The 25,602-nt window shown below is 45.8% G+C and overlaps 2 protein-coding genes across 3 annotated transcripts in view; both read right to left on the reverse strand.

Annotated features, from left to right (window-relative positions):
* SPATA31G1 (SPATA31 subfamily G member 1) overlaps window positions 1-13,367 on the reverse strand; it is a 31,138-nt gene extending 17,771 nt beyond the window's left edge. Inside the window, exon 1 of the mRNA XM_061199199.1 lies at window positions 13,326-13,367. Within this exon, the coding sequence (XP_061055182.1) occupies window positions 13,326-13,367 (42 nt within the window). The remainder of the gene's footprint in view (window positions 1-13,325) is intronic.
* A 1,669-nt stretch (window positions 13,368-15,036) lies between these two features.
* Window positions 15,037-22,784, reverse strand: DNAJB5 (DnaJ heat shock protein family (Hsp40) member B5). Of its 2 annotated transcripts, none has more exons than XM_061201158.1 (4): window positions 22,665-22,784; window positions 19,087-19,331; window positions 15,607-16,208; window positions 15,037-15,464 (listed from the first exon to the last, which is right to left on the reverse strand). In XM_061201158.1, the coding sequence occupies exons 2-4, from the start codon at window positions 19,295-19,297 to the stop codon at window positions 15,231-15,233; spliced, it is 1,047 nt and encodes a 348-aa protein (XP_061057141.1). In that variant the 5' UTR covers window positions 19,298-19,331; window positions 22,665-22,784; the 3' UTR covers window positions 15,037-15,230. The 2 variants fall into 2 exon arrangements, with proteins under 2 accessions (XP_061057141.1, XP_061057142.1); XM_061201159.1 differs by lacking the exon at window positions 22,665-22,784 and adding an exon at window positions 21,686-21,867.
* Between the last annotated feature and the right edge of the window lie 2,818 nt (window positions 22,785-25,602).

Raw genomic sequence — 25,602 nt, forward strand, 5'->3', positions numbered from 1 at the left:
TCGACAGTCACTTCAACATGTAAGCAATATGAAAAAATAATTACTGAGACATCTTTCATCATTTTTGGTACTGTATTCGAAATCCAATGTATATTTTACACTTACAGCACATCTCAATTCAGACTAGCCCCATTTTAAAGTGCTTTAGCCACGTGTGGCTAGTGGCTACCATATGTAACAACACAGGATTAAATTATGAAGACAGTTCAGGATACTTACAGGAGAACAGTCTTTCAACACACATTCATCAGTCATGGTACCTTCTCAGGTATCTCTGGATCACGTGTTTCCTTCGTGATTGAGCTGATCTGGAGCACAATGCTGAGATGCTAGAGTCTAAGCTCCATACCCAGGGGACAAAATCCTATCGAATGGAACATTCATGCACTTGTTGGTCTGAGATTATTTACCCTTTTCATTAAGGAATACTGACTAAAAATCAGTTGAGGATCACGTACAGAAAACATTTGTTTGAGATTTTCAAAGGAGAAAAAATAGAAAATACTTTAACCATTTTAAAAATGATTTCTGGGTAAGAACCCAGAATTTCATTAATTCAATGTAGAAAATCATATTGTTCATATATAATGAATGTCTGCAGCTTGCCTAGAGAGAGGAGAATAAGAATTGAGTCCAAGCACCTCATTCCTTTTTTGTTTTGCAGCATCAATGCAGGGAAGAAGAGGAGCAAAGAGGGAGCATTTTGTGGGTAAGGTTCTGCCTATTCAATCTGGAGCTCTGAAGGGTTAACCTTAATCTCTCCTTTCTGTGAGACCCAGGTCCATATCCATAGTCTCTAAGGACGTCAGCTACTAGAGCTCATCACTCTTAGAAAACAAAGTTCTCAACAGGGAGAGTCATAGGAAGGAGTCAGAACCAAGAACACTTCTCCAGTTCCCTGCTAGGTCCATCCCTGGGAATGGAAAAATGGTGGAGTGGGCCTGTGGGTCTTGCCCACTAGGTGGCAGTGTGAGACACAGTGGAAAGGATATCTGGAGGCAGACCTTTTGGGTCCTGTTTTGGGACAAATTGATTAATTTTCCTAAGGCTCAGATTCCTCCTTGAGATACAGCGTGGTAACGAGGATCAGATGGGATAAAGTATAAAATGTTATTCCATCCTTGAGCCTGTCTATTGTTGTCACTGACTGTTTGACCTTGTGTACTAATGCTTGGGGCTCTTGGAGTCTAGTCTCCCAAGAGCCTCCCCCAGAGGACAGTTTTGCTCAGCCTCCTATAAGATCCTTTGCTCCTACCTTCACCGCATGTAGCCAAGTCTCCTGCTTTCCCAGCTTGGAGAGTTTGCCAGAAAGGAGCGCACGTGACATGGGACCTGCTTACTCTTTGGAAAAGCAGGTATTGATGAAGCTCTTCTCCTTCTTTCCTTCCCCCTCTTCCTAGCATAGCCTCTGTGACTGCAGGGACCCTGTGCAGCCGAGGTTGACATGAGAGGGTAATCCTATAGGGAAGGGAATGTGAAAGAAATCCCTCATTGAGGAATAAAATAAGCATCTTGAAGTCAGTGACGTAGGGAACGTGACTCCTGCCAGGCTTGTTGGGCCCTCCTATCCTCATTCTGCTCCCAGCTGCAGCTTGTACATCCTGTCTTTTGCAGCCATCTGGGCAAGCTTCTTGATGAGGACAATTTGTAGCAAGATCCCTGCTGAGAGGATCATGATAGAGTGACTGTAGAAGCTGATCTTCTGATGTCTGGGGAGGTTGGGGAAGCTGCTGCTTCCTCTGTGTCCCTTTGGCTGTGTCCCATAGGTTCTCTGCCTGAGCCACCCACTCTCTGTCCTCTCCACTCTCACCAGACCCTCTAGAAAAGGAATTAAGAGCCCCTCTGAGTGACCTCTCTCACACTGTCCTATTTATCCCTCTGTCAGCCTGAGAACCTACAGAGACCCATCTTCCCATGCTGTACTCATCTTAGTTCATTGTCTCCCTTCCTTTAATTGTACCTCAACATCCCAGTGGGCCCCAGGCCTACATCACTCTTTTCATTCACATCACTGGCCTTCTTTCTGCCATTAGAGGTCACTCTGCCATTTGCCCCCCTATTTTCACTGACCTATTTTTCTCATCCACTGATAGTTTTATCTCCTCCATCTGTGGAGTTTTGCCACTGGGTGCCCTCCTTGCCTTTTTATTCACTTAACCTTCTTTGACCACACCTCTAACTTTCTTTTTTTGAAAATAAATTTATTTTTATTTTTGGCTGTGTTGGATCTTCGTTGCTGTGCGCGGGCTTTCTCTAGTTGCGGCAAGTGGAGGCTACTCTTCGTTGTGGCTTCTAGTTGCGGAGCACGGGCTCTAGGCACGCGGGCTTAAGTAGTTGTGGCACGCAGGCTCAGTAGTTGTGGCTTGCAGGCTCTAGAGCACAGGCTCAGTAGTTGTGACTCATGGGCTTAGTTGCTCCGCGGCATGTGGGATCTTCCCGGACCAGGGCTCGAACCCGTGTCCCCTGCATGGGCAGGTGGATTCTTAACCACTGCGCCACCAGGGAAGCCCAGACCCCATCTCTAACTTTTATCTTTGTTCCAGGATCTCTGCTGCTAGACCCTACCTCCCCCCAAACTCTCAAGACTGAGCCTCTCTTTTTTTAAAAAAAATTTTAATTAATTAATTAATTTATTTTTGGCTGTGTTGGGTCTTCGTTTCTGTGCGAGGGCTTTCTCTAGTTGCGGCAAGCAGGGGCCACTCTTCATCGCAGTGCGCGGGCCTCTCACTATCGTGGCCTCTCTTGTTGTGGAGCACAGGCTCCAGACGCGCATGAGCCTCCCTTTATAACCTGTCTTTTTTATTACTCTCACCACCTTTTGGCCACCAGCCCTTTTTGCCACTGATTCCCACTTTCTTATTGGATTGTCCTCCATCTCTAACACTTGCCTTTTCCCATTTTCCTTCAGAGCACGCTCAGATCCTATTCTCTAGCTAGACTTTGTGTCTGGACTATTTCACGTCACCTAACTCCACCTTTTCTCAGGATATCAACCTCTTATGCATGGATCTCTCTTATTCATTTAAAAAAATATTATTTCTAAAAATTGAGATATAATTCCCATACCATAGAATTCACCCCTATGAAGTGTACGATTCATAGTTTTTAGGATATTCTCAAGGTTGTGCAATCATCACCACTATCTAATTTCAAAATACTTTCATCATTTCAACAAGAGGTATGCCCATTAACACACTCCTCATTCCTTCCTTCTCCCAGCCCCTGGCAATCACTAATCTATTTTCTGTCTCTATAGATGTGCCTGTTCTGGATATCTCATATAAATGGAATATATAATATAATTGAAAATTTGTGTCTAGCTTCTTTCACATAGCATAAGATTTTGAAAGTTTATCCTTTTGTAGCATGTACTAGTACTTCATTCCTTTTTTATGGCTGAATAATATTCCATTGTATCGATATACCACATTTTGTTTTTCCATTTTTCAGTTGGTGGACATTTGAGTTATTTCCATCTTTTGGTTATTATGAATAATGCTATTATAAACATCTGTGTGTAAGTTTTTGTGGAAATATATGTTTTCATTTCTCTTGGGTATGTACCTTGGAGTGAGATTGTTGGGTCATATGATAATTCTATGTTTAACTTTTTGAGGAACCATAAAATTATTTTCCAAGTGACTGCACCATTTTACATTTCTCAACAATGTACAAGAGTTCCCTCATGACCCATGGCATTGACATCTTCTCATGTGTTTGTTGGCCATTTAAATATCTTGTAGTCTGGCAAAATTTCTATTCATGTCTTTTGCCTGTCTTAAAATTGGGTAGATTGTCTTTTTGTTGTTGAGTTATAAGAGTATTTTATGTATTCTGGATACTAAGCCCTTATAAATGTATGATTTGCAAATACTTTATCCCATTCTATGAGTTATCTTTTCACTCTCTTGATAGTGTCCTTTGACGCCCAAAGTTTTTAATTTTGATGAAGTCCAATTTTTCTATTTTTCCCTTTGTTGCTCACATATTTGGTGTCATATCTAAGAATCCATTGCCAAATCCAAGATCATGAAGATCTACTTCTGTGTTTTCTTCTAAGAGTTTTATGGTTTTAGCTCTTATATTTAGGTCTTTGATCCATTTTGATGTCATTGTTGTTTCTTTTAAATCATTAATTAATTTTATTGAGATATAATTGACACATAACATTGTATTAGTTTTAGATGTAGACTTCATTGTTTTTTATTGTGATAAAATACACATAATATTTCTCATTCGTAAGTGTACAATTCAGATTCAGGCATTAGATACACTCACAATGTTGTGTAATCATCACCACTATCTACTCCTAAAACTTTTTCATCATCCCCAACATAAACTCTGTACCCATTAAATAATAACTCCCTCTCCTTCCCCCTCCCACAACCCCAGCTTCTGGTAACCTCTATTCTACTTTCTGTCCCTATGAATTTGCCTACTCTAGGTACCTCATATAAGTGGATTCATACAATATTTGTCCTTCTGTGTCTAGTTAATTTCACATGTTTTTAAGATTCACCCATGTTGTAGCATATATAAAAATTTTCATTTCTTTGTTTTGGCTGACTTATATTCCATTGTATATATGTACTACATTTTGTTTATTCATTCATCTGTTGATGAACACTTGGGTTGTTTTCACTTTTTGGCTATTGTGAATAATGCTGCTATGAACATTGGTGTACAAATATATGTTCAAATTCCTGCTTTCAATTTTTTTGGATGTGTACCTAGGAGTAGAATTGCTGGGTCATATGATAGTTCTATGTTTAACTTTTTAAGGAGCCACCAAATTGTTTTCCTTAGTGGCTGCACTATTTTTACATTCCCACCAGCAATGCACAAGTGTTCCGATTTCTCCATATCCTTGTGAACACTTCTTATTTTCTGTTTTTTAAATTTTACTATCCTACTTGGTGGAAGTGGTATGTCATTGTGGTTTTGATTTGCATTTCCCTCATGACTAATGAAGTTGAGCATCTTTTCATGTACTTATTGGCTATTCGTATATCTTCTTTGGAGAAATGTGAAGTCCTTTTATCTTTGATTTGGATTGTTTGCTTTTTTGTTGTTGAGTTGTTTATATATTCTGGATATTAATATCTTATAAGATATATAATTTGCAAATATTTTCTCCCATTCTGTAGGTTGTCTTTTCACTTTCTTGGTAGTGTCCTTTGATTCATAGAAGTGCTGAACTTTATGAAGTCTAATTTATCTATTTTTTTCTCTTGTTGCCTGTGCTTCTGGTGTCGTACCCAGGAAACTGTTCCAAAATGCATTGTCATAAAGTTTTTTCCCAATGTTTTCTCCCCAGAGCTCTATAGTTTTAGCTCTTAAGTTTAGGCCTTTGATCCATTTTGAGTTAATTTTTATATATGGTGTAATATAAATATTCAGTTTTCTCAGCATCATTTGTTGAAAAGATTGTCCTTTCCCCATTGAATGGTATTGGAACCCTTTTCAAAAATCAATTGACCATATATGTGAGGGTTTATTTCTGGGCTCCTTATTTGATTCCATTGGTCTGTATGTCTATCCTTATGCTAGTACTATACTGTTTTAATTAATGTAGTTTTTAAAAAAATTTATTTATTTAGTTATTTATGGCTGCGTTGGGTCTTTGTTGCGGCGCGGGCTTCTCATTACGGTGCCTTCTCTTGTTGTGGAGCATGGGCTCTAGGCACATGGGCTTCAGTAGTTGTGGCACACGGGCTCAGCAGTTGTGGCTCGCAGGCTCTAGAGCGCAGGCTCAGTAGTTGTGGCGTATGGGCTTAGTTGCTCCATGACATGTGGGATCTTCCCGGACCAGGGATTGAACCTGTGTCCCCTGCATTGGCAGGCGGATTCTTAACCACTGTGCCACCAGGGAAGTCCCAATTAATGTAGTTTTTTAGTAAGTTTTGAAGTAAAGAAGTATGAGTCCTCCAACTTTATTCTTCTTTTTCAAGATTGTTTTGGCTATTTGAGACTCCTTGCAATTCCATATGATTTTGATGATGGCTTTTCCATTTCTACAGAAAAGGTAGTTGGAATTTTAATAGGGATTATGTTGAATCTGTAGATCATGTTGGATAATATTGACATCTTAACAATGTTACGTCTTCCTATCCATGGGTACAGATGTCTTTCCATTTATATAGTTCTTTAATTTCTTTCAGCCATGTTTTGTAGTTTTCAGGATATAAATCCTTAACCTCCTCGGATAGATTAATTCCTAAGTACTTGATACTTTTTATGCTATTATAAATGGAATTGCCTTCATAATTTCCTTTTTGGATGGTTTATTTGTGGTGCATAGAGAAACACAACTGATTTTTGTGTGTTAATCTTGTACCCTGCAACTTTGTTGAATTTATTTATTAGTGCTACTAGCTTTCTTGTGGATTCTTTGGGATTTTCTATATATAAGATGATGTCATCTGTGAATAGAAATAGTTTCACCTTTTCCTTTCCAATTTGGATGACTTCTATTTCTTTTTCTTATCAAGGAGAACTTCCAATACACTGCTGAACAGCAGTAGTAAAAGTGAGCATCTTTGCCTTGTTCCTGATCTTAGGGGGAATACTAAGATGGAATATGATGCTAGCTGTGGATTTTTAAAAAAAATACTCATTGTCATGTTGAGGAATTTTCCCTCTACTCCTTATTTCTGAGTTTTTGGCATGAAAAGTTTGGATTTTGTCAAATGTTTTTTCTGTGTCAGCTGAGATGATCATGTGGTTTTTTTCCCCTTTGTTCTATCAATATGATGTATTACATTGATTGATTTTCTTATGTTGAACCACCCTTGTATTCCTGGAATAAATCCCACTTAGCTATGGTAAATAATTCTTGTAATATGCTATTGAGTTCAATTTGCTAATATTTTGTTAAAGATTTTTGCATCTATTTTTTGTGTCTGTAAGGAATGTTGGGCTGTAATTTTCTTTTCTAATCTAATTTTATTATTTAAATTTATTATTTTCTGATTTTAGAATGTAAAATGTATTGTTTTCTAATTTTTCATTATCTGGCTTTGGTATCAGGGTACTGCTGACTTCATAGAATGAGTTAGAAAGTGTTGCCTCTTCAATTTTTGGAAAGAGTTTGAGAAGGATTAGTATTAATTCTTTAAATGTTTGGTAGAATTCACTAGTGAAGCCATCATTCTACAATTTTTCTTTGTTGGAAGGCTTTTGATTACTGATTCAATCTCTTTGCTTGTCATTTGTCTGTTGAGATTTCTATTTCCTTTGAAGTCAGTTGGTAATTTCTATGTGTATTAATCAGGGTTCACCAGAAAAACAGAGCCAATAGGAGATCATATATATATATATATATAAAACCTAGGCTCTCCTAATAATATGTATAATAATGTATATATATATATATATATATATATATATATATATATATATATATATATATATATATATATATATAATCTAAGATCTCCCATTGGTTATTTATGTGTGTGTTTGATTTTTACATATACACAAATTTCCCCATTTCCCTTCTCTTATTGATTTCTTTCATTCCATTGTGATCATAGAACATACTTTGTATGATTTCAGTCCTTTTAAGTTTATTGATATTTGTTTTAACGATTAATATATGGTCTCACTTGGAGAATGTTTTATGTGTACTTGAAAAGAATGTATATTCTGCTATTATTGGATGGAGTGCTCTATAGATGTCTGTTAGGTCTAGTTGATTTATAATGTTGTTCAAGTCTTCTATTTCCTTGTTAATCTTTGGCCTAGTTGTTCTATACATTATTGAAAGTGGCATATTGAAATCTCTCATTATTATTGTTGAATTGTTTATTTCTCCCTTAAATTTTGTCAGTTTTTGCTTCATGTATTTGGGGTTCTGTTTTTAGGTGCATGTGTGTTTATAATTGTTATATCTTCTTAATGAATTGACTCTTTTATAATTATAAAATATAATCTCTTTCTTTTTTGCCTCTTGTAACAGTTTTTCTTTTAAAGTTTGATTTGTCTGATATTAGTACAGACACTTTAGAGCTTTCGTTTTGTTATTGTTTGCATGGTATATCTTTTTCCATCCTTTTACTCTCTCTCTTTTTTTAAAAGATGACCATATTTTTAAAAAATTATTTATAATTTTTATTTATTTATTTATTTATTGATTTTTGGCTATGCCAGGTCTTCGTTGCGGCATGCGGGATCTTCATTATGGCACGCGGGATCTTTAGTTGCAGCATCCGGACTTCTTATTGTGAAGTTGTGGCATGCAGACTCTTAGTCGTGACATGCAGACTTCTTAGTTGTGGCATGAGGACTTCTTAGTTGCGGCATGGGGGCTTCTTAGTTGCAGCATGCAGACTCTTAATTGCGGCATGCGAACTCTTAGTTGTGGCATGCATGCGGGATCTAGTTCCCCAACCCGGGCCCCCTGCATTGGAAGCCTGAAGTCTCACCCACTGGACCACCAGGGAAGTCCCTACATCCTTTTATTCTTAATTATCTGTGTCTTTGAATCCAAAGTGTGTCTCTTGTAGATAGCATATAATTGGGTCGTATATATATATTTTTAATTAATTAATTAATTAATTTATTTATTTTTGGCTGTGTTGGGTCTTAGTTTCTGCGCGAGGGCTTTCTCCAGTTGCGGCAAGCGGGGACCACTCTTCATCGCGGTGCGCGGGCCTCTCACTATTGCGGCCTCTCTTGTTGAGGAGCACAGGCTCCAGACGCGTAGGCTCAGTTGTGGCTCACGGGCCGAGTTGCTCCGCGGCACGTGGGATCCTCCCAGACCAGGGCTTGAACCCGTGTCTCCTGCATTGGCAGGCAGATTCTCAACCACTGCGTCACCAGGGAAGCCCTGGATCGTATATTTTTTAAAATCCAATTTTCCAATCTCAGTCTTTTAATTGGAAAGTTTTAATCCACTTATATTTAGTGTAGTATACGGTAGGGGTTATATCTACCATTTTGCTTTTGGTTTTTTATATTTCTTATGTCGTTTTTGTTTGTTTCTCAGTTGCTCCTTTACTGCCTTCTTTTTTGTTAAATAGATGTTTTCTGGTATGCTATTTTAATTACATTGTCATTTCTTTTACTATAGTTTTGAGTTATTTTCTTAGTGATTGCCTTGGGGATTATAATTATCATAATTTATCTTACTAATTTAGCCTGATAAATCTTATCTGTATCTTATTTTATCTTAATAAATCTTAATTTATGACAATTTAGTTTGGACTAATACCAGTTCAATTTCTATAGTATATAAAAATTTTGCTCCTATACAGCTCCATTTTTCTTCCCCCTCCTTTGTACTCTTATGGGCATACAAATTACATCTTTATACATTGTATGTCCAGCAACACAGATTTATCATTATTGCTTTATGAAGGTATTTTTTAAAATCAGATGGGAGAAGAAAAGAGTTACAAACAAATATACATTTATACTATCTTTTATATTTTCCTCTGTAGGTACCTTTTGCCAGTGCTATTTATTTTTTTCATGTGGATTTGAGTTACTGGTCTAATTTCCTTTTTTATTTTTTTTCCAGCCTGAAGGACTCCACTGGTATTTTCTGTAGAGCAGAATTGCTAGCAATGGGTTTTCAGTTTTTGTTTATCTGGTCTTAATTCTTCCTCCATATTTGTGGATAGTTTCAGTGATTATAGAATTGTTCTTTCAGACCTTTGAGTATGCCATCCAATGCCTTCTGGCCTTCATAGCCTCTGATGAGAAATAAGCTGCTAATCTTATTGAGGATCTCTTGTACGTGATGAGTTACTTTTCTCTTGCCTCTTTCAAGATTGTCCCTGTCTTGTCTTCTGATAGTTTGATTATGATGTGTCTAACTGTGGATCTCTTTGTGTTTATCATACCTAGAACTTGTTAAGCTTCTTGGATGTGTAGACTAGTCTTTCATTCAACTTGGAAAGTTTTGGCCATTATTTTTCTGGTTATTATTTCTGCCCCTTTCTTTTTCTCCTCTCTTTCTGGGACTCCCGTTATTTGTATGTTGTATACTTGATGTTGTCCCACAGGTCTTCTAGGCTCTGTTAATTTTTCTTCATTACTTTTTCTTTCTGTTCCTCACATTAGATAATCTCAGTTGACTTATCTTCAAAATCACTGATTTTTCTTCCACCCGTTCAGGTCTGTCTTTGAGCTCCTATTGAAAGTTTCATTTCAGTTATCGTACTTTTCAACTTCAGAGTTCCTATTTGGTTATATTTAAAAAGTAATTCCTATCTCCTATTTATAATCTCTATTTGGTGAGCCATTGTTTTCATACTTTCCATTAGTTTTTTCTAAAACATAGTTGTCTTTACTTCTTTGAAAATATTTTGAATGGCTGATTTAAAGTCTTTGTCTGGTAAGTCCAGTATCTGGATTTCCTCAAGGTCAATTTTAATTTATTTTTATTATTTATTTATTTATTTATTGGCTGCACCATGCAGGTTGTGGGATTTTTAGTTCCCTTACCAGAGATCGAACCCAGGCCCTCAGCACTGAGAGCACGGAGTCCTAACCACTGGATTGCCAGGGAATTCCCAGGGTCACTTTTTATTGATTTTTGTTTTTTCCCCTGCATATATGTATGGGCCATACTTTTTTGTTTCTTTGCATGTTTTATAGTTTTTATTGAAAATTGGACATTTTAAATAACATAACATGGCAACTCTAGAAGTCATATTCTCTCCAGAGTTTGTTGTTATTGCTGTTTTGTTATTTGCATATTGACTTTTCTGAACTAATTCTGTAAGATCTATATTCTTTGTTGTGTGTAGACACTAAGTCTCTGCTTGATTAGCTTAGTGGTCAGTTAATTATTGAATAGAGGTTTTGTTATATCATTAGAACCAATGAGTTGCCCAGTCTTTGCTGAGAGGATATCTGGGACTATTTTAGAGTCATTTGCTGACATGCAGGACGCCCAAGCTCCCAACCACTGTGGAACACTGATGACAAACCAAATCGACTGCACAGTCTTCAGCAGCTCCCACATCCTCAAACCTGGGAGGACCGTTTGCAGCATAAATGGAGCCAGCTTTTCTAGGGTCTCCCCTCTCTGCACAATGAGTCCCTTGTAGCTGCTGTCCTGATTTCTGGTGGTTGCTCCCCACTGGAGTCTCCCTTTGTTTTATTCAGTGGAATTTCTAATGCCTGTTCCTTCATCCCCTCTAATTTAAATGCAGGCTAAATATTCCCCACTGCTTCCCCAGCCCTGAACCCTGTTTCATTCCCAGCCCCTACCTAAGGCCCACCTTCAATCCTTGCTCCTATTCTTACTACCTTCTTCTCCACCCCAGATTAGGGCCTTTGGAGTAACCTTTCCTAGGACCCAGTGTGAGGTATAGTCTCTCACTCCAAATGAAATAATACCTGTTACAGAAGCAGACTGAAAATTTGTAGGTTTTAACTTCTTTTTGTATAGCCTGGGCTCCCAGCCCTATGTTCCAGTTTCCATTTTTCTTAGAGAATTTCCTATAAATAATATTTGGAACCAACTAAAGCACCACCTTTGAAAGAGTTCCATGTAACACTAGTGGGTCCTGGCCTGCAGGATCCAAGAGTTTCTGGCACTGATGTAGCCTCAGGGCAACTAACAGACAAATCTCAGAGAAGGAGCGATCATAGACTTTCACAGCCCTCTGTGTTTATGGGCCAAGACAACGATGATCTAAGAATGATTGGATTGTGGCACTCAGGAATTTTCTATGTGAGGGGCCCAGCAAAGTTCCAATTAGAGAATGACCTAGGGAAGAACCTGAGGCATAGCCTGAGAAAAGGCCCCAAATTTAACCTGTCAAGAAATTCAGAAAGCAACCTAGTGAAGGTTTTGAGGGACCATTCTTCAGAGGAGATAAAAAGTGACTTGAGTCACTCAGGGAATGGATCAGGAAATGACCTATCAATGTGTTTAAAAGAGAACCTAGACTAGAAGCAACTGGAAAATGTCCTGAAGGTTTACTTGGGCAAGAAACTGGGGCAGACCTATTAGAATGGGATCCCTATAGATATGTATTGTTCATGGCTTGCTGCCAAGTATACTCTACCCCCTCCTGGAAAGTCCTATAGCCACTTGGAAACTGGATATTTGGTTTACTCAGTGAGTCAAGAACACTGCCTGAACACCTCTTGGAAGCTTTCCTTCCTTGATCTAGGCATTAGACAAGCATTAGTAAGCCCAGATTATATGGTTTGGGGTATGGTAGAGGCAGAGCTTACCTCTCAAGCTCCTTGAATCCATAAAACTGTTTAGTTGATAGAGACTCAATCATGGCCCCTTCCTCAGTCCACCCTTCTCTCTCAGCCACCCAACTGTGCAGTTGATTTGGTTTGTTTGAGGGATGGCTAAGCCGAGGTTGCTTAGCTGTTTGAAAGAAACCCCGAGGCAGGATGAGGGACAGGCCGATCATAGTTATTATATAAATGAACAAATGATTGTCATAGTACTGTCATACAAAATTACCCCCTGACACACACACAACTACTATAAAAGGATTCAGGGGCTTGATCAAAGTGAGATAACCCAATAAAGACCCCATTCCCCAGGACCTGGCTGAACCAGACTTTCTCCCAGTTTCTTTACTATCTTGATTTTTATACAGGTGTGTGTGTGTGTGTCTGTGTGTGTGTGTGTGTGTGTGTTTAAGGTTACACAGGTATTAAAGAACCACAAATCCCGCATGTAATCTCCAAGAATGATAAGGCTTAGATTGTAGGCATAGCTGCAAGGCCAGTTTCAGGGCTTTCTCATTGAAGTGCCCCTGACCTCAGACAGCCTGGCCTCTAAGGTCTCATAGTCTATCCCCAGAAAGTACTCAGTGGGGACATGATAATTTTCCAGATCCCAGATCCTCCGTGTCCACAGGGAGGCCAGAGGGAGCAGTCTGGCCCAGCATACCTAGATCCCAAAGCTTCAGGCCTCAGGAAAGAGCTAGGAAAAGAATTTAGCCCTGGGTGAAGAGAGGGACAACCCTAGGAGACCTGGAATAGGAAAACATTGAGTAGGGGATGCAGGATTAGGGATCTCCCTGCCCAGGCTGGGGGATTAGCAGACATCCTTTTGAACAGAAACCCCTTGGTTTCTGCACTGGAAGGAACAGGCTCCGCCCAAAAGTATTTATTCTCCCTTGAATAAAAGAATGAGCTTTTTTCATTGGTGTTGTCCCAGGATAAAAACAAGGGCAGGAAGATCCCTGTTAAAAGCCTAGACCTTGTCAGCCTCTATGTGGAGCCCAGGTACAGGTGAAGGCAGAGTTGTCTTCATAGCACTGGGGACACTGAAGTTCAGGAGGGCAGGGCTGTCATGGGCCTGATCCTGGAAAAGAATCTGGGAGGAAAGTCAGTACCAGGAGGAAGTCCAGGCCCAGGCAGAGCCTGCAGATGAGCATTCCTGCGACTAGAGGGCTCCTCCCTACCCAGATCCAAGGAAAGTGACAAGTGCATCATGCAGTCAACACACAGGCCCTGAGGAACAGAGTTGTCTCAGCAGGGACAGGCAATTCAAAGACCTGGACAGACATCCCTGGAAAATTTAGACTTAAGTATCAGTAACAGTGTTCATGCCTCACAGGAATCCTGTGTCTTCAGCCAGGCCCTGCTAAGCATGGGCCAAGGATGCCAGGTACCTCCAGCCACCCTCTCCACTTGCCTCAGGCTCTGTCTTTGGGAATGTGTCTCTTCTAGTCAGCCAGAAAGTCCTCCTCCATCCCTCCTAGGAGGAAAATTTCTCTCAAAGGAAAATTCCAGTCCATGTAGAGAAAAATCTATTGATTCTCATGCTAGCACATCCTTAGAGGATAGTCTCTATTTCTCATAACCCAGGATATTTATTCTTTCCAAATATTTTTTGTTTCCTCTAATAGCTGAGTGATATCTTCTGTCTTTGCTGTGTTTTGGGTGTACATTTTGGAAATTCTGGGAATCTGGGCTTAGAGGAAGGAAGGAGTCAGCTTCACTGTATATCGAGGGCTGCTTGGGCTTCTCAAAGGTGAGCGGGGCTCAGGAGGGAGATTGTCAGGGCACATCCACTCCTATCACAGGTTCGTTGCTCCTGCTCAGATTCCATATTTTTAAAATACTTTATTTTTTCCATAATACTGTCATTACAAAAAAATACAAAAAAACTACTATAAAAACATTCAGGGGCTTGTCAAAGTGAGAAAGCCTAAAAACCCCACCCCAGAACATGGCTGAAGCAGTCTTACCCTAGCTCCTTCACTATTTGATCTTTATACAATTATGGGAGTGGGGTGGGGTCACACAGGCGTCAGAGGGCTAGAAATTCCCCCGCAGCCTCCATGAAGGGTAAGAAATAAGTAGCTTTATATATCACAAAAATGGGATTTGGGAGTTTAGGGGTGGCTAGGCCCTGAGTTCAGAGGTGTGGGGAGAAACCTGTGACCCTGAATCTCTTGGTGGGGAATAGCTGCCACCTGACCCAAAGCCCTTTCCCTTCCTGATGAAGGCTAGGAGACAGACCCTGCCCTCCACCTCTTTGACTTAATACAGCAGCCCCCTCCCCTTCCTCTACCTTTGCACACTCCTAAAAGCAGCAGGGAGGACAGTACTTCCAGCTCTGCAGAGTCTGGGCAGGGCAGCTGTCAGGGAGGCTGCTGAGGGCCCCTTCACCTCCCTTTCCCAAATGAAAAGTGTCTCGTGCTCAATGGCCTGGTTCATGGGTTATGGACCTTCCCTTCCTATCTCAACCCTGGAGAGGCACACACAGCTCTAGGTGTGTGCTTTGTGTGCATGAATATGTGTGTGATAACCTTGGACACTGTGGACTTGGGGGTGGGACTGGGGTGGGAAAGCAGTGTCCTTTTTATCCTCTTCCTCCCCCAGTAGGAGGAAGCTGAAGGGAAGGGAAAGGAGAGGTATTAGCAAAGCTGAGAGGGGAAGGAGGACATGCTATTTACAGGCGTGGACAAGGAATCTCTATATCTTCAAGTAGCACTCAGGTCACTCTCCAGCCACTGGAGTGGGAACTGGATTCAAAGCTTGTGACATGAAAATTAACCCCTGGCCTGGGCTAGCTCTCCCCACCTCCCTCCCACTCCCCCAAGGCAGCCCGGCTCTGAAAGGGGTCAGGGACAGGAACATTTTCCCTGAAAACCAGTGGGGTTTTTTTTGTTTGTTTTTTTTGCATTTAGAAAGAGTTGCTAGTGTCCAGCGGACATCAAGCTGGGTGCACAATGGGTGGGGTGAGTGTGGGGCTATTGCTGTGGAAGGCTCTGGGCTGGCTGGGGCAGGGCCTAGGAGCACGGTAAGTGCTGCTTAAGGATCTGTCTTGTCTGTGGTGTTAATCTATCTGGAAAGCGAACTTTGAACTCAACAATGAGGTCTCCCCGCTGGGTGGGCACCTTGGGGAAGGGAAGGCCCTCCCCACGGAGTCTCTTCACGGTGCCTGGCTTGATGACATCATTGCAGGGCAAAGGGATCACTCGGCCATCAATGGTGGGAATGTTCACGGTACAGCCACACAGTGCCTGGGGAAAATGAGACAGAAAGTGAGGAAAAGGTAGGGTAGAGTGATTGGGAAGGGAAGAAAAGAGAAAGTGGGGAAAGAATGTCTCCGTCGCCTCCACCCCCCACCCGATAAAAACACACACAATCTGATCCAGGCCCCACCTCTTTGAGGCTGATCAGGGCACTGTAGAGCACGTTGGTGCCATCTCGGCGGAAGTGTGCATGGGGCTTGTCTTTGAGCACAAAGACGATGTCAGCAGGGATGTTGTCGGGTGTGGCATCGCCCTCTTTGGGGAAGGTGATCTTGGTGCCTTCCTTCCAGCCACGCTTGATGACAATGTGCAGGATCTTGTCCTCGGTGCGTACAGTTCGCCCGTCAGGGTTGAGGCGCCGCCTTGTGATCTTCATGCGTTTGGTGGAGCCGTGGTAGATTTCCTCCAGGGACACCCTCAGCTCATGCACCACAGGTGGGTCCTGCACCTTGCGCCGAGAGTACAGTGGTTCTGGGGCTCGCCTTGGACCCCTACTCAGCCCATTGAACCCAAAGCGGCCAAAGGAGCCAAATGGGTCCTCATCTTCATCCACATCCATGTCGTCTGGGTCAAAGCCACTGAAGGGACGAGTGGAGCGAGTGCTGGCAAAGAAGATATCGAAGGGGTTGGAGCCACCAAAGAAGGAGGCAAATGTGGCGTGGGGGTCCCCATGAAAGGTGTAGTGAAAGGAGCCACTGGAGCCCCCTGATGAACCGCCGCCGCTCTTCAGGCCTGGAGGGAGGAGAAGTTAGGGGCAGTATGGCTGGTCTCTGCCCCACCCCACTCTCCTCCCCCTGCCCTCTAGTTCCTAGTTCATGGGCCTAGAGAAAGAAGCAAGCTTTAACTCCCACAGAGAGGGCTGGCCTAGTAGAGTAAGAAAAATCTCTGGCAAGATTTCTACTCTTAATTATATGTTTAATAATAAGGCACATCTTGAGGTTCAAAGAGGCTGAAAAGCTAAGACTAGAAGACTGGTAAGATGTGACTTCCAGCACTGTAAACTCTTCCATGTACCTGTGACCCAAAGATGTCTCACAAAGCCTTGAGTGAGTGGCCTAGGGTCACGTTACAAGTCATACCTGGCTCCCATATCTTTGCTTATCTCCAAAGACAGGGCAAGAGGCAATCAGACAGAATTTGACCATACAGAGGGCTGTAAGTGACCTGTCCCAAATAAGGTGGCGATACAGTCCAGGAGGAAGTCCACTCTCACTCTACTTCTAGCATGGTTTCCTCTTTCTCTGACTCGTGCCCAAATGGGAAATCAGGAGGGCCCCAAAAAAGCAGGAAAGATCATTAGGTTGGAGAAGAGGAGCTATTTCTCTACAAAAAGTTTTCAAGTGCTTTGTTCCCACACTCATGGCTCACAGTGTTGCACAGCTCCAGGGGTTGCCATTCACACACTGGACAGACATAGATTGCAATGGGAAGGGAGCTCCTTGGAGTTGTACAACACCAAGGCTTACACCCCATACCTAATGTCAGAGCAACCAAAAAGGATGAGTGAGCTGGCACATTGCAGGTGGTGACCCCAGCTACTCTCTCTGGAGTCAGGTTCTGTCTAAGAGGCTCAGATTTGTGGGGGCAGTCTTCAAGGGGGATGGTAGTGGTGGTGATTGGAGTAGTTGGGGAGCTTGTGTGGGGAGGAGTGAGGAAGGGGATTAACACTGAGAAATGATCTAGAATATATAGACTTGGGGGTGGAGCCCAGGCTTGGGGAAGGGACTCTTCTCTTTGAGGGCTTTATCTAGAATTTCATTGGCTGTGGAAGCCTGAGCCTAAATTAGCCTCTTATTTCCTGGGACCACAAGAGGAGATTTGGGTTTCATTAGAGAGGCCAAGTGGCAAGCAATTCAGTGACTTGTGACAGCTGCCTCTTCACCCTTCCCCTAAGACTCAAGGTCTGTTCTTTCCTTTTATTGAGGGTCTGATTATCAGGTAAGTTCAAGAAGCTTGGCAGAGCTCAGTGAGAGAGGGAAGTTGGACTGATGATGACAGGAGGGGGTGACTTCTCTGCAAGGATTCCTGCTGTACCACTACCACCCCCCTTTCAAGCTGGGAACAACTTGTCCCCAGGGAGGGCTGCACACAGAGTCTATGTGCACAACTGTTCTAGCTGGCTACTGGGGAGTGGGCAGGGCAGACAGAAATACAACCCACGTTTCCAAGGCTGCTTCTCCCTTCCCAGGCCCTGGATGTCTCCTTAAGGTTGTGCTGCATCCTCAGGAGCCCTCCTGGGATGTAGATCTCCATTAGAACTGGTGCCTGGACCTCGGGCATGAGCTTTGCCCTTCGCTTAGGTTTGGTCATGCAGAAAGCGGAGGTCTCCCAGCTCCTACCTTCTTCCTAATCAAAGGTGAGGCCGAGCAGAGGAATGAGTGCAATTCCTAGACAGGTCACATGGTGGCATGGTGTCTGTACTGCTTCCCTCTTCCCCACCACTACCCCTCCCATCCCTCTACCCCAGAGAGAAACATTTCTTAGCTGAGAGAATACTGGGGATTCCAGCAGATGCCTGGTGAATCTGGGAATTGGCAAGTCTAGTAGGTGAGGAGGGAAAAACGGAAGGAACTAGTGGCATGGAGAATAAGAAGAGGGGGTTGGGAGGACTGGGGTGTACAGAGGACAGGGCCATGGAACATAAAGCAAGGAGGAGGAAAGGAAAAGAACATTCTTTTGAGCACCTGCTTTGTATCAGGTACAGTATATATCATTAGCCCATCTAATTTTTTTTTTTTTTTTTTGCCCATCTAATTTTGAGACTAGAACGGGGGAAGTGAGGAGAATGTGGAAGAAAGGTGGATGCCACTGGGGAGGAAGGACAGTTCCTCCTGGAAAGGAGAGTCCTCAGCTGTGACAATGTCTCTTAATATAGCCTGACAGGTGCTTGTGGCTGGCGGGTGGCAGGCGGCCCTGAGGGGCAGGCCCAGAATTAGCAGCTACATCATGCCCGTGGGATGTGCTGGGAGGAGCCGCCCTCTCAGAGGCTTTATTTGGACCTTTCCTGACACCCTGTGCGTGGCCACCAGCTACCCCAGGAGGGGGCAAGGTGCCAGCAGCAGTTCCCCTTCCACTCTTGCTTGGATCCCTGCCACTTCCGCAGGGAGTCGAAACTCTACCTCTGTTCTGCTGGCCTGAAGTGGGCAGGAAGGGGGCAGGGAAGGGGACAACCATCTCTAGCTCAGAGCTCCAGTGGTTAATTCCCCGGCTGCTTAAGGGCCAAACTTTTATGCTGATGACTGTAAATGCGCTGTCCTCAGAGAGCCACACACTCCCGTTCCTAACCTTCCCCATCAGCCAATGAAGAAGCGGGGACTTCAGGCAGGACTAATAAGGCTGGGAGGGAAAGAAGGGCGGGGAAGGTCTCTGGCTCTAGCTTTTCTAAGGCCTTAACTTGAGGAGGGAGAGGGGCAGAGAGAGGCAGGGAGAGCTGTGGTGAGCTGAGGCTGGGTAGTGGGTAGTCTCTTCTTTCCTCTGGATGTCAGTGCTGGGAACACTTGCCTCCCTCACCCCCTTCTCAGTCTCCAGTTCCCTGCTTTGAGAACTGGGTCACCCAGGACCCCAAACAAGGACAGGTGTCCAGTATCAGGCTGGAGCACTGCCCTCTTACCTTCCTCCCCATACTGGTCATACAGGCCCCGTTTCTTAGGGTCACTCAGCACGTCATAGGCCTCTGCGATCTCCTTAAACTTCTCCTCAGCGTTGGGTTCTTTGTTCTTATCTGGGTGGTACTTCAAGGCCATCTTCCGATAGGCTTTCTTGATCTCATCCTCATTGGCTCCCGATGGGATCCCAAGAATCTTGTAGTAATCCTTTCCCATCACAGCCACTGGACCGGCACTGGTGTCCTTGTTTCTGAAAGAAACCAGGGCCGATCCTTGATGCCTCTATTCCCTTCTACCCCAGTCCTGTTCCTGATGATCCTGCAATCCCTAAATGACTCACTGTGTAACTTTCAGCAGGTCATGCCTGTTCTGTGGGCCTCTGTCTCCCCATCAGTAAAATGAAAGGGTTGAACTAGATGATCTCTTCCAGCTCTGACATTCTAGGATTCTGTGATTCTTTCCTTAGCTCCTGGGTTTTCCCAACAGGAAGCTGGGGGCTGTGGCCCACTTCTTGGGGCTATTCTAAGGCCCAGGTCCTTGGGCCAGGCTGAGGACTCCCACGAGCTCTGCTGAGTGAGGTGGCACCATGGACTGACAGACCCACGCACAGAAGCTGGTAAAGATCAGCGTACTGGGTGAGGTCACCTGAGCATCGTGGTCTCCTATGCCATGCCTCAGGCATAGTGCCCAGGCTAAGGGCAGCTGGGGCAGTGGCCCAGGACTGGGAACAGGCCTGGGTCTTCAGCCAGTTGCCTTGGCCAAACAGGCTGAGTCAGGGAGTGTGTACCTGAATTCCTCTCGGCCACTGGAGACCCCAGGCCTCCCTGCCCCCGCTCCCCAGACTATGCTAAGCCTCACGTGTGATTCAGATTAGAGGATGACTCACAGCCTTTGGATACTGCTGTTTCTAACTCTCTCATTAGCAGGGCGGGGTGACACCGTCCTTCCCGCAACCAGGGCAACAGTTCCCTTTAGTCATTTCCCAGTGTCCACACACAAAACTGTGTGTGAAGACATGTCTGTGCCACCTAAGCATCAGTGTTAGTGAACAAAAGCATCCTGGAGGTAGGGCCTTTTAAACCTTAGTTGTTAGGAGACAACTGGGCACTAACCACCAGTTCCTTAGTACCTTCTCTACCAGTCCCTCCCTCTCACCTGCCTCATGGTTTAGAATCTGGCCCAGTGCCAGGCCCACACTCCTCTGATAGTCCCTGACATGCTGGGTGCAGGGGCATTTGTTATTTATATGAGGGAGAAGCACAGGACTCTCATTCTTTCACTCTAATCTCCCTCCATCAATGTCTCTGTTGTGGATAGAGGGAAAGGCACTTTCCTGTAGCTAGAGCTAGTTGGGGGAATGGCCAGAAGCCATTCTCTAACCCATCTGAGACTTGGCCAACCCCTGCCAAAGCCCAGAGAACCGGAGTCTTTCTAGCAATGTCCTGGGCTGGCAGCCACAGCTAAGGCCTGCTTTTTTGCCTCTGACTGCTTCAGAGAGATTACAGGGTGTCCTGGCAGGAGTGAGGGCTGTAATGGGTTAGGGGAGGCCTCAAGGGCCCAGGTAGACAGGGACAACAGCCCTAACTCCTGCCCCCACAGGGCCTGTTACAGGTGGCTGGGTTGACTCATGGTTCTGGGAGTCACCTCACTCTGACGAAGAGAAGGCTCCATTAGGGCGGGCACTCCCCCTTTTCCCCTACCAGCATGTCATGCCTGGTGGGGGAGCCTGTGGCTGGGGAGGCAGAGAAGAAAGGGCATCTGGGGGAGGGCAGCCATTTTCGGAAGCAGCAGTAAAAGCTGTCTGAGAGGGAGTTGGGGGTGGTCTGCCGCCATCTCTGCCTCAGCCTACACCTTCTTTCCCCTGAAACTGGGAAGGAACCCTAGCACACCAAGAGGGTGCCCCCAGAGAACTGTAGCAGCTTTTAGGCTGAGGGCGAGTGGAACGCCTTGCCAGTGCTTTCAACCCTCCCCTCACTGTCCCTGCATTACCCCTTCATCCGGCCAGCTTCCTCCCTTGCACCCCCGTGCTAGCTGTTCTACACCTGTAATTCTCTTGCCTCCACAGACATAGGGCAAGCTCTTTCAGGAGTTGCCTTTTTTCCTCCTTCTTTCCTCCCTCCCTCCCCTACCCACAAGCCACGTGTTGGAATGACAAAGGAGCCCCATGGCATGGCACTGCCTTTGATGGAGAGAATGAAGAGGATGTTAATGTAGAGGCAGGACTAAAAAATGAGAAATGGCAAGAGGGACTGGTACAGGGAGGGGGGATGGTTGATACAGAAAATGAAGTACTGATGGAGGGGGATGAAGGATGACAAATGGAAATGTCTGAAGTGGCAAATGGGTTACCAATGGGATGTAGAGAGTTGAAATACTAGAGGAGGTGTTAGTGGAAAACGGATGCCTGAAGGGTTTGGTATAAGAGATGAATGACAAGGGGTGCAGTTCATTCAAATGTAAGGGTGGGACAGAAGGGGGGTTCTTATACGTAACTGGGGATGAGACGAGGATGAGATGGAGGAAGCGGGTAGGCAATGGAGGGGGATATGACATGGAGAATTTGACTCGGTATGGGTATGAGTGCCCTTCTCCAGAGGGACTTACCGAAACTTTACAAACCCATTCAGCGTCCACGCTCGAAGTTTTAAGGGCTCCAGCTGAATTTTAAACATCAAGCTGGCTAAGAAGTCTTCTCCCCAGAAGTGTGGGAAGCTCCGGAAAGCGCCTCGGGCCTGTAGTGGGGGTGCTGCTGGGGATGGGCAGGAGAGCACTGTACGCTTAAACATGCCCAGCCCAGCCCCTCACCTCTGATCGCTCCACTGGAGCCTGCTTGGAGAGCTGCAGCTCTGGAAGCCGCCTCCTCAGGTTCTCAGAGGCACTTGCCCAGCAAGGCCTGTCCGGTGCAGCAGGAGCTGGACCTGATCCCCAGGTGTGGAGAGTGAAGGAATAGGGTCCAGCGGTCACCTGCTCTCAGGTGCAGCGATGTCTGGCTGATTGTGAATGGCTGTATGGCTGTGTGACAGTAAGGCTGGCAGTGCGAAGAGTGTGTGCTTGTGAGTGGCAGCGTGTGTACCTCTGACAGGTGTGATTGTCTGTGAGGGCCTGAGAGGCAGCGTGTTCTCGCCTCTCTCTCCGGGGAGGACCAGACCCCAATCCCCAAGAATCTACTCAATGAAGTCACTGACAGGGAGTCTCCTCCCTCGCAGATGGGCGGGGCGGGGCGGGGCAGAGCTCGGCTGGGACAAAAGGCGCGGCGAGGAGAGGAGGGGAGGAGAGGGGAGGGGGCTCCGGCGGGGGAGGGTGGTCGGTGATGTCACCGGCGCTGGCTGACTGGGCTGGCTGAGAAACGCCTCCCCGGAACCCAGTGCGACCCGGCCCGACCCTCCCCCGGCTCAGACGCGGGCTGCCCCATGTAAGAGGGTCGCGGACATCGAGCACCTTGCAGACCCCGAGCCTCCACACCCCCGCGGTGGAAGAGCCGATGGGCCCTCAGTGTCCCGACATCCCGACACCAAGACCCCTGGCTTCGCGACGCGCGACGCCCCCCTCCCGGGACCCTCGAGTCCTGGCTCGGCGCCCTCACCAGTGAGGAGCTGCGGGCGCCGCCGCGGTCCGTCAGACAGCCGCTGCCCCCTCCCCCGGCTCTGGCTCCGTCGCCTCCACTCGGGACAGGAGTCGCCCGCCCGCCCGGCGGCGGCCAGCGGGCCCGGGAACCCGCCCCCACAGCTCCGCCTCCGCGCTGCCCATTGCGCTGTCTGCCCGTCACTCAGCTCAGCCTCTGCTGTAATTGGACAGCTTTCAACGAGTGGCTTTGTGGTAGCCGCCCATTCTCCGCCCCTGTCACCCGGCCACACGCGCACACATTCCGGGCCGTGATTGGTGTGGGTCTGATTGGTGCACTTTGGGATCAATCAACCACACCTCTTCGCTATCTCGTCGTGTCATTGGTAAAAGGGACAGAGGGCGGCAACTCCACGCGCCCTTTGATTTTATTGGTTGGTTTGTGGGGCTCAGACCCCAGTCGGGGGACAACTATTTTAGTCCAATCTCCGGTTTGAGAACGTGGGACGTACTGGCCACTGCCCGAATCCCGGGAGAACCTTCTGGAACCCGTGCAACGTCAAAGGCAGCCTTAAAGGAAAACTGCGCCCACCAGTTGGCGGTGACTCTGGGCATTCTTTCCTGTCTTCATTTAGGAGGGTAGGGGAGAGAATAGTGTACTCTGGGAGGTGTGGTCCCTGGACCGGGGTGAAAAGGTTACCATTCTTACCTGTCTTCCATTGAACCGTGAACTGACCTAGCCCTGACCTGATTTAGCTTTACCTTACCGTGACCCGGAGTTGACCTGATATGACCTAACTGAATCTCAAAACGGACCCCGGTAGACGAGCATAGCTTAAGTACCCTTCTGCTCTCTCCTTTGTAACCGAGCAGTTCTCCACGGTTTTAGCACCTCCAAGATTCCCTTTATGAGTCCCCTTTTCATCCTCTGTATAATCCCCTCATCCCTGCTCCCTCATGAGCAGCCCCTTCTCAACAGTCCCCACAATCCTCATTAAAGTTCTCCCTATAATCTTTCATCCTACTTCCCTTTTGAGTTCCCACATTTTATCCCCCTTTTACTCCCCCCCTCCCTTCCTGGCCCCATATGATCTCCTGTCTTTCCCCCATGATCTTCTGTCTTATCCTATTCTTAATCCTTATCCACTCCCATGAGCTCCCCTATCCTAGCCCCCCCCCCTTTAACCCTTCGTCTCAGCTCCACATGATCTCCTTTCTTAACACCCTCAGAATCTCCCATTTCAGTACCCCCACCCCCACCCCCATTAATTCTCAGCCCCAGTGTCCCCGATGTTCAGAGCAGGCAGGGCTGCGTAGGCGGTTGCCAGCGGAAGCCGACGCTTGAGCAGACACGGTGCCTGGCGCCCACGTCACTGTCTCCCAGGCCCATCTGTGCTAGAGGGAGCGGGGGTAGGGAGGGGGTAATCCAGGGGTGAAGAGAGGGAAGGAGTTCTTGGGGGCTTTGAGGACAAAGGAAGGGCCAGAGCAGAAGCTCTCACTTCTCTTTCCTTGCAGTTTCCCTGAGGCAGTGTATGGACACCCATGAGGTCATGCAAACTAGACAGAGCTGGAAACAGGCTTGGAGAGCATCAATACCTAGGCCACAGAGCAGAACAGGAGAGCAGTCTAGGGATCCTGAGGTTAGGTCTGCCTATTCTCCACTATATGCCTTCTTTCTAGTTATCACGATGGGGATCCCAGGTATAAAGGGGTGTGAGGTGTGTGGCAAGGAAAGGAAATGTGGTAAGAGGAGGCAGGGTGCTGGGGATAAGGAGAGGAGGGAGGGAAGATGGGGTAAGGGAGTGGAGGGAGGGGAGATGGGGTGAGGGGGATAGGGAGAGGAGGGAGGGGAGATGGGATGAGTAGCAAAAGGATGGGACAGAGAGATGAGGTGAGAAGAAATGAGGAAGGGAGGGGAGGTGGGGTGATGAGGGAATGGAATAGTGTGACATGGAGGTGGGAAAGGGAGGGTGAGGGGGCCCAGGAATGGTACTGGCTCCTTATGTCTGAGGGCTCTCACTCCCCCACCTCCAGATTCATGGGGGCCTGGGCTGTGGGCGGCTCTGCTTCTTCCTATGCCAGGTTTGTCTATTTTGCCTCCTCCAGCCTTGCCTGTGCCAACACGGAGGCAGAGTTTAGTCACCGGCCTTTACCTGGTCCCTGCTAATGCTGAAGTGTAGGCTTAGACCTTCAAGGGTGCAGGGCTGTGCCTTCAGGTATTGGTGGCACAGATTCCGTTGTTTGCCGAGTTTGCAGTTGCTGTCCTGTGTCCCATTGCGCTGGGTATCAGGAATGTGTGAGAGGAACCAGGGGTGCCTCAGGGTGTGGCATAGGGTATGAGAATGTAGGCTCTGAAGGCAGACTGTTGACCTTGTGAGGTTACTTGCCACATCCGTGCCTCATTTACTCCTTTGTAAAATGGGGACAGCAGTACCTCATAGGGTCGTTGAGAGGGTTAATTAAGGTAACACATGTAATGCCCTTAGTTCTGAGCTCGGCCTGTAGTTAACGCTCAAGAAAGTTAACTTACACTGTATGCTCACAGATATCTCGGTATGTGAGTGCATCTGTAAATGTTTGAGCCTGGGAATTATTTGTCATGTTGTATCTGTCATGCAATTTGTAAGTGAGTGTATCTGTGTAATTATTTTTGTGTGGTAGTGTGCCTGATTCTGTGTTATTTGCTGTAGGTATGTGATTTTGTGTTACTGTACATATGTGATTAAATGACTAAGCAGGCCTGTGTCTACATGACAAAGAGCGGATGAAGTGTGGCTTCATGGCTGTTGATATGCTGACACCATGTCTGCCAGTGTATGCATGCATCTGTGATCATGTCAGTTCCAAACACCCCCACTCACCCTCCCTCCCTCTGGAGACGTCACAACCCTAGATGTCCCTCATTTCCTCACCCTGAGGGAACCAGAACCCGGGGGCAGGGGCGGGGGTGGGTGCCAGTG

Source organism: Eubalaena glacialis, chromosome 9, assembly GCF_028564815.1.
Source record: "Eubalaena glacialis isolate mEubGla1 chromosome 9, mEubGla1.1.hap2.+ XY, whole genome shotgun sequence".
NCBI classification, from domain to species: Eukaryota; Metazoa; Chordata; class Mammalia; order Artiodactyla; family Balaenidae; genus Eubalaena; species Eubalaena glacialis.